The 7,562-nt window shown below is 43.9% G+C and overlaps 1 protein-coding gene across 3 annotated transcripts in view; it reads left to right on the forward strand.

Annotated features, from left to right (window-relative positions):
- The window catches only part of Tlk2 (tousled like kinase 2), a 123,611-nt gene extending 117,077 nt beyond the window's left edge, over positions 1–6,534 (forward strand). For all 3 annotated transcript variants that reach the window (XM_045158796.1, XM_045158795.1, XM_045158797.1), the window contains 2 exons: positions 2,214–2,321; positions 5,264–6,534. In XM_045158796.1, coding sequence (XP_045014731.1) covers positions 2,214–2,321; positions 5,264–5,437 — 282 coding nt within the window. In that variant the 3' untranslated portion in view covers positions 5,438–6,534. The remainder of the gene's footprint in view (positions 1–2,213; positions 2,322–5,263) is intronic.
- Positions 6,535–7,562: the final 1,028 nt, after the last annotated feature.

Here is a 7,562-nt window from a genome sequence, read left to right on the forward strand (position 1 = left end):
GGACAGAGAGAGGGAGAGAGAGAGAATGGGCGCGCCAGGGCTTCCAGCCTCTGCAAACGAACTCCAGATGCGTGCGCCCCCTTGTGCATCTGGCTAACGTGGGACCTGGGGAACCGAGCCTCGAACCGGGGTCCTTAGGCTTCACAGGCAAGCGCTTAACCGCTAAGCCATCTCTCCAGCCCCCAAGAGCTATTCTTAAGGATTCTCAGAAGTGAAACTTGAAACATCTCTGATTTTATTTCTAATCACTCCATTATTTAAAGCTATTCTTTTTGGTTTTTCAAGGTAGGGTTTCACTCTAGCCTGGCTTAAAGCTATTTTTTTTTTTTTCCCAATTTTTCAAGGTGGGCTTTCAGTCTAATCCAGGCTGACCTGGAACTCACTATGTAGTCTCAGGGTGGCCTTGAACTCACAGGGTTCCACCTACCTCTGCCTCCTGAGTGCTGGGATTAAAGGTGTGCGCCACCATGCCTGGCAAAGTTATTCTTTTTAGGGATGGAGTAAATTGAACTCACTTTTGTTTTGTTTTGTTTTTCAAGGTAGGGTCTCACTCTAGTCCAGGCTGACCTGGAATTCACTATGGAGTCTCAGGGTGGCCTCGAACTCACAGCAATCCTCCTACCTCTGCCTCCTGAGTGCTGGGATTAAAGGTGTGTGCCACCATGCCCGGTGCAAAGCTATTCTTAATAAAAACATACTACATATTCTTAAACTATGAGGAAAATTTTTCCTTAGCCAGGTGTGGTGGTGCGTGCCTTGGGAGGCTGAGGCAGGAAAATCCTGGGAAGTTTAAGGGCAGCCTTTGCTGCGTAGTGAAAGCCCATTTTAACATGCCAAGTGTAAGGCTGGAGGGAGACGGCTCAGCAGACAAAGCACTTGTGTGACTGTGAGGCCTTGAGTTTGTGCTCCGAACTCGGGTGAGCACCAGGTAGGCATGGCAGCCAGCCTGCAGTGCTAGCATGTACTGGAAAGGTGGAAACGGGTTCCCCAGGGCGAGCTAGATAGCTGGATGAGCTGAATCAGTGAGCTCTGGGCTCAAGTGAGAGCAATCCCAGAAAATACCTGGAGCTTACCTCTTGCCTCCACATGCCTGCAAATGTATACTTGTGTGCATACCACACACATGCAGCAAAAACCAAGTGCTGGGGATGTAGTTGAGTGGTTGGTCACTTGCCTGGCAAGTACAAAGCTCTGGGATTTTATCTTCAGCACCACCAAAATAATAGTATTCCTTATATGTTTCCTCTGACAAAGGTGTGATACATCATTTGAACAGTAACCCAGGTAGTAAGCTATACTAGTGAAGATATCCTTTATGTTTCACTGTTCACAGTTAGGATGTGGGCATAAGCCAGATGAGAGCTTTGCAAGTCCTCTGGAGGTCTTAATATTTTGATTAGCCTCCACCGACCAAATTCTTAATTCAAGCAACCTTCCTCTGTAACTTTTGGGTCTTTCTTTCTTCAACATAGTACTATACCACTATGCTGCAGAAGTAGGAGAGCTTAATTATTTTCTATATTTCGATAATGTTGAATTACTGTTAATAGTGATAGGAAGGAGAAGTTATATGTAGAATTATTTCAGATTTCTGTAGAAATACGGTAGGCATGAGAGTAGGCTTGAATTATTTATTAGAAGGGCTGGAGAGATAGCTTAGCAGTTAAGGTGCTTGCTTGCGAAGCCTAAGGACCCATGTTCTACTCTCCAGATCCCACAGTAGCCAGATGCATAAAGGTGAGGCAAGCCCAAGGTCACACCTGCCCGCTAGGTGGTGCATGCATCTGGGGTTCACTCTAGCCCAGCCTGATCTGAAACTCACTCTAGTCCCACACTGGCCTCAAACTCACAGTGATCCTCTTGCCTCTGCCTCTGGAGTGCTGGGATTAAAGGCATGCACCACTACCCTGACTTCCAGTACTTTTTTTGTTTTATTTATTGAGATAGGTTCTTGCTATGTCATCCAAGCTGGCCTCAGGCTCATTTGTAAAGCCCATGCTATTTGCAAAATCACAGTGATTCTCCTGCTGTGGCTTCCTAAGGGTTGAACACAGGTGTGGGGCACCCAGTCTTTCTGTACTTTCACTTTTTTTTTAAAAATGTCTCTTTTTGTTGCATTTTCTCTCTTTATCTGTGGTATTTAACTTTCCTTATGTCTCACTAGAGACCCACCCTTATTTGCTTGTTTGTTTTGTTTTGTTTTTATACGATAGCCTTTTGGTCATAATCAGTCCCAGCAAGACATTCTGCAAGAGAATACTATTCTTAAAGCTACTGAAGTACAGTTCCCGCCAAAGCCAGTAGTAACACCTGAAGCAAAGGTAAGTTTGACCCAATAGCCAGCAGAAATGACTGCTTTGCTTCCCATATTATGTTTTTGGGCAAAAGTAAATAAATTATTGAATGTGAAATTCAGCCATTTTAATACTGTTTAATAACTGCAGGATAGGTACAAATTAATATCCCTAAGAAAAGCAGACAGAAGAATGTTGCTTATATTCTGTCTGCCTCATCCCCAAGTTAATGAGAGGGTTTTTTTGTTTGTTTTTGTTTTAGTTTTTGTTTTTCGAGGTAGGGTCTCACTCTAGCCCAGGCGAGGTTTTTTGTTTTGTTTTGTTTTGGTGTTTCGAGGTTGGGTCTCACTCTAGCCCAGGCTGATCTGGAATTCACTTTGTAGTCTCAGGGTGGCCTCGAACTCACAGCAATCCTTCTACCTCTGCCTCCCGAGTGCTGGGATTAAAGGCGTGCACCACCGCGCTCAGCATGAAAGGCTCTTTAATCCACAGAGGTTCCTTAGACACAGGACAGGGAAAGGTGAGCACAGCCCTTTATAGAGACATGCCAGGTACTTTGGCATATATATATCTAATGCTTTATCCTTATTGGGGGTGTGCTCTGTTTAGGGAGCTGAGGTTTATATGAGGGAAATGATATAGGAGTACTGTGGTGGAGAAGCAATGTACTCCTTACCCTAGGTTGTTTTTTTTTTTTTGTTTGTTTTTTGTTTTTTCCTTTTTGTTTTTGTTTTTTGAGGTAGGGTCTCACTCTAGCCCAGGCTGACCTGGCATTCACTATGTAGTCTCAGGGTGGCCTCAAACTCACTTTGATCCACCTACCTCTGCCTCCCAAGTGCTGGGATTAAAGGTGTGTACCACCATGTCCAGCTTCCTTCCCCTAATTTTGATGACATAAATGTTGGGATGGGAGCCATATATAGATTTGAGGAGAGTGTGTTCTGCAGACAGAACCAAGTCCTCAAATGTGGGAATGAGTTTGTAAGCAGGCAGATCAGTAGAGTAAGATAGTAAAAGAGCTACAGAGAGCCATTATAAAATGTAGCAGAAAGCTGGTGGAAGGTGTAATCATGCCACCTCTGAGATTCAGATGCTGTTTTCAGAGATGACCTTTGCACATGTGTAGATGGAAGGTTAAATGTACATATTTGACTAGGTTCTAATCTAAGAAAACCTGTTATAAATTCATTTTAGCCAGGCATGGTGACATATGCCTGTAATCCCAGTACTCAGGATGCTGAGCTTGAGGCCAGCCTGGGCTAGAGTGAGTCCATGCCTCAATAGAAAGAAAAGGTTTATTTTAGGGGCTAGGAAGATGGCTCAGTGGTTAAAGGTGCTTATTTGCAATGACAAGAGGCGTTCGTGTGCCCATATGTACACATATGTGTGATGCACACACATATAAATAAAAGAAGAAAGATTCAGTTAAAAGGTCTGTGGTCACAATTTCACTTCTATGAATTGGTTTCAATCTTTACAAACACTTTAATTAAGCAGGTTCCTGTTTGTTAATTAAACATGGAAAAATTTTGAAATCCAGGCACTTGTTTGATATTTGAAATTTTGTTGTAAATAAGCTATATTTTCAAAGCTGTTTTTAAGTTTTAGCAAAATAGAATGTAAAGTACAGTTTCCTTATACAGCCTGACCTTACCTTACAACTTCCCATGCCAACATCCTGCCACCAGAGTTGCGTGATTGCTGTTGATGGGTCTACTGCATTGCACGTCATCATTGCCCTACTGTGAAACAGGAGCTTCTTGTGCCAGTGATGTTCTAGACTTTAAAAAACGGATTCACGGCTGGAGAGATGGTTCAGCAGCTAAAGTGCTTGTTTGCAAAGCCCACTGGCTCAGATTCAATTCCCTGGAATCCATGTAAAGCCAGATACACAAAGTGGTGCATATGTCTGAAGTTTTGCAATAGCAAGAGACCTTAGACCTTAGTATGCCTAGTGTCTCTCTCTCAAATTCAACATAATTTTTTTAAAAAAATTTTTTTCTTATCTTAGGGCTGGAGAGATGACTTAGCAGTTAAGATGCCTGCCTGTAAGGCCAAAGAACCCAGGTTCAATTCCCCAGGGCCCACGTAAGCCAGATATGCAGGGGGGCACATGCATCTGGAGTTCATTTACAGCAGTTGAAAGCCCTGGCATGCCCATTCTGTTTCTATCTGTCCCTCTCTCTCTCTCCCTGTCCAACCTGAAATAAATTTTAAATTTTTTCAAAATAAAAACTTAAATTTATTTTATTTTACTTATTTGAGAGAGAATGAGCATGCCAGGGCCTTTGGCTATTGTGAACAAACTGTAGACACATGCACCACCTTATGTATCTGGCTTATGTGGATGCTGGGGACTTGAACCTGGGTTCTTTGGCTTTGTAGGCAAATGCGTTAACCTTTAAGCCATCTCTAGCCCAATAAAAATATTTTGAAATTAAAAAAAAATATTTTCTATTTATTTGAGAGAGAGGCAGATAAAGAAAAAGAGTGAAAACAGAGAGAGAGAGAGAAAATTGGTATGCCAGGACCTCCAGCCACTTGAATTGATCTCCAGATGTGTGTGCCACCTTGTTTGTCTGGCTTATGTGGGATATGGATAGTCGAACATAGGTCCTTAGGTTTCGCAGGCAAGCACCTTAAGTGTTAAGCCATCTCTCCAGCCCACAAGGAGAGTTTTCTTGGGGTCTTTGTTCTTTGGGGGCAAGAGTATTTACAGGCCATGCCCATTCTCTTTCCCCTCACCCCTACTCAGAAATGGGTCGGCCTCCTTGATACTGAGGAGGTGGTATAGTGTTCCTCGTTTCCTCTGGGTCTGCCTAGTGGTTTCCAGGAAAGACCACAAGTCTCTTCACTTGAGCAGGTGTTTTTTTCTGGAACCTGGCAGTGGCTCCACTGCCTCTGGCGTCCTCTGGGATGCCAGGTTTGTCTCCTTTAGCCTTCCTTCTACAAGAAACTTCCCTTTGCAGGCATTTATCCGACGTTGCCTCGCCTACCGAAAGGAGGACCGAATCGATGTCCAGCAGCTGGCCTGTGACCCCTACTTGCTCCCTCACATCCGAAAGTCAGTGTCCACAAGTAGTCCTGCTGGAGCTGCTCTTGCATCAACCTCTGGGGCATCCAATAACAGCTCTTCGAATTGAGACCAACTCCAAGGCCACAACTGTTGAGCACACAAAGTGGACAAATGGCATTCAGCAGCGGGTTTGGAACATAGCGAATCCGAATGGATCTCATGAAACCTGTACCAGGTGCTTTTATTTTCTTGCTTTTTTTCCCATCCATAGAGCATGACAGCATCGATTCTCAGTGAGGAGGAGAAGCCTTGGGCAACTCTGGCCAGGCCTCATAGGAAAAGGCCGGCCCAAGGTTCCGGCGTCAATGGTCACTGTGTGTGGCTGCTCTGAGTGAGGAAAAAATTAAAAAGAAAAACTGGTTCCATGTACTGTGAACTTGAAAACACGCAGACTCAGGGGCTTCCCTGACCAATGCTTCAGATGAAGAATGTGGACTTGAAGAATACAGACTGGGCTAGTCCAGTGTCTATATTTAAACTTGTTCTTTTCTTTTAATAAAGTTTAGGTAACATCTCCTGAAAAGCTTGTAGCACAAAGGCTCAGCTGGGGATGGTGTTTGACTTCGGAGGAAAAAAAGTTGCTATTGCCCGTTAAAGGCACTAGAGTTAGTGTTTATCCCTAAATGATTTCAGTTTTTAAAACATGCAGCTTCCCTTTCCCCTTTTTTTATTTTTGAAAGAATACATTTGGTCATAAAGTGAAACCCGTATAAGCAAGTACGAGGCAATGTCCATTCCAGTCAGATGCAGCTTCTCCTCCGTCTGGTCTCCTGCTTTCGTCTGCTTCCCCCGCTAAGCAGGGGAAGTGCGGTGGGAGCACTGGATGCGTGGGCTTTGCCACTGGACAAAGAGTGAGGGAAAGAAGACTGCAGCTTGGAGTCTGTCTAGGTTTTCAAATATTTCTTCACAATTTGAACACTTGACGGTTGTCCCTTTTAATTTATTTGAAGTGCTATTTTTTTAAATAAAGGTTCATCTGTCCATGCAGTCCTCCTGGATTCTCTGAATATGGTAACTATCAAAAATGTTCTCCAGATAAGCAGAAAAAAGGCCGGGAAGTCCAGTGCACTAGGGATCACTAGTTCCTACCCACAGTCTTTGTGTGCTTGCTAAATGGTGTACATTTCTTGTTAATGACATTATTAAAACTTGATCAGCACATAAGCTTCCTCTGTTAGATCTTTGGCAGGAAACTTCCCTCCTCCAGTCCTCTAGATTCAGTGGATTGTTTGCTGGTGCGTGTGTCTATGTATGCATGAACACACACGCTTTGTCTAACTCATTTTAATAGGGTCATCAAATGGAATATTTTATATAACAAAACCATCCTTAAAAAAATAAGTGTTTATAGCAGTGAACCTTTTGGAAGTTTTTTTTTTTTTTTTAATTTGTTTCTGAGATGTATGGTTAACTGAAGAGAGCTGAAATGAGAGCCATGTGGCCCCACCATGCCCTTGAAACAGCAGAGCACTCTGCAGGAGAAGGAAGGAGGCCAGAGCCTGAACATGTGGTAGCCAGCTTGGAATGTTACTGACATATGTGGCAAGGGGGCCAGCCAGAAATATTTAAAGACGTAGAGTTCAGGCCTTGGGTGGGTGGGGGGTCAGGAAGGGCAGAGAGCTCTCAAATAACTCATGACTCTAGTGTTTCTTGTACATGTGAAAAATGTCACTGAGGACACATTTTCTAGGACCTTTGTTTACTTTGTGGGCCTGCCCCACTTTTCCTCAGTATCAAGTGATCTTAAAGAAGACGGAGCATTCCAGACCAAAAGAAATTTTGTAGGTAGGTCTTGTAGCAGCTGTGGAGAAGTCAGCTCCCTACTTTCTTAAAGCTGGTGTCCCTGGCTTTAAAAACAACGGAGTCAAAACAAAACTTTTAAAGAATATGTAGTGTGTGTGTGTGTGTGTGTGTGTGTGTGTGTGTGTGTGTGTATCTCCCCTAGGACCTTGGGCATGATAGGCAAGCACTGTACCACCAAGCTACACTCCCACCCGTCTCTACTGCCATCCCCCTGCCCCTAGCCATTGCCTCATAGCTGCTATGCAGAGAGCAGCCCTGGGCTCTCACAGGTCAAGCAGAGTCCTGGAAGGATGGTGTCTACATTTCATGAAGAGCAGGAGAAACTATTACTGGGCGTGGTGGCGCATGCCTTTAATCCCAGTTTTTGGGAGGCAGAAGTAGGAGGAGGA

Source organism: Jaculus jaculus, chromosome 9, assembly GCF_020740685.1.
Source record: "Jaculus jaculus isolate mJacJac1 chromosome 9, mJacJac1.mat.Y.cur, whole genome shotgun sequence".
Taxonomy (NCBI): domain Eukaryota; kingdom Metazoa; phylum Chordata; class Mammalia; order Rodentia; family Dipodidae; genus Jaculus; species Jaculus jaculus.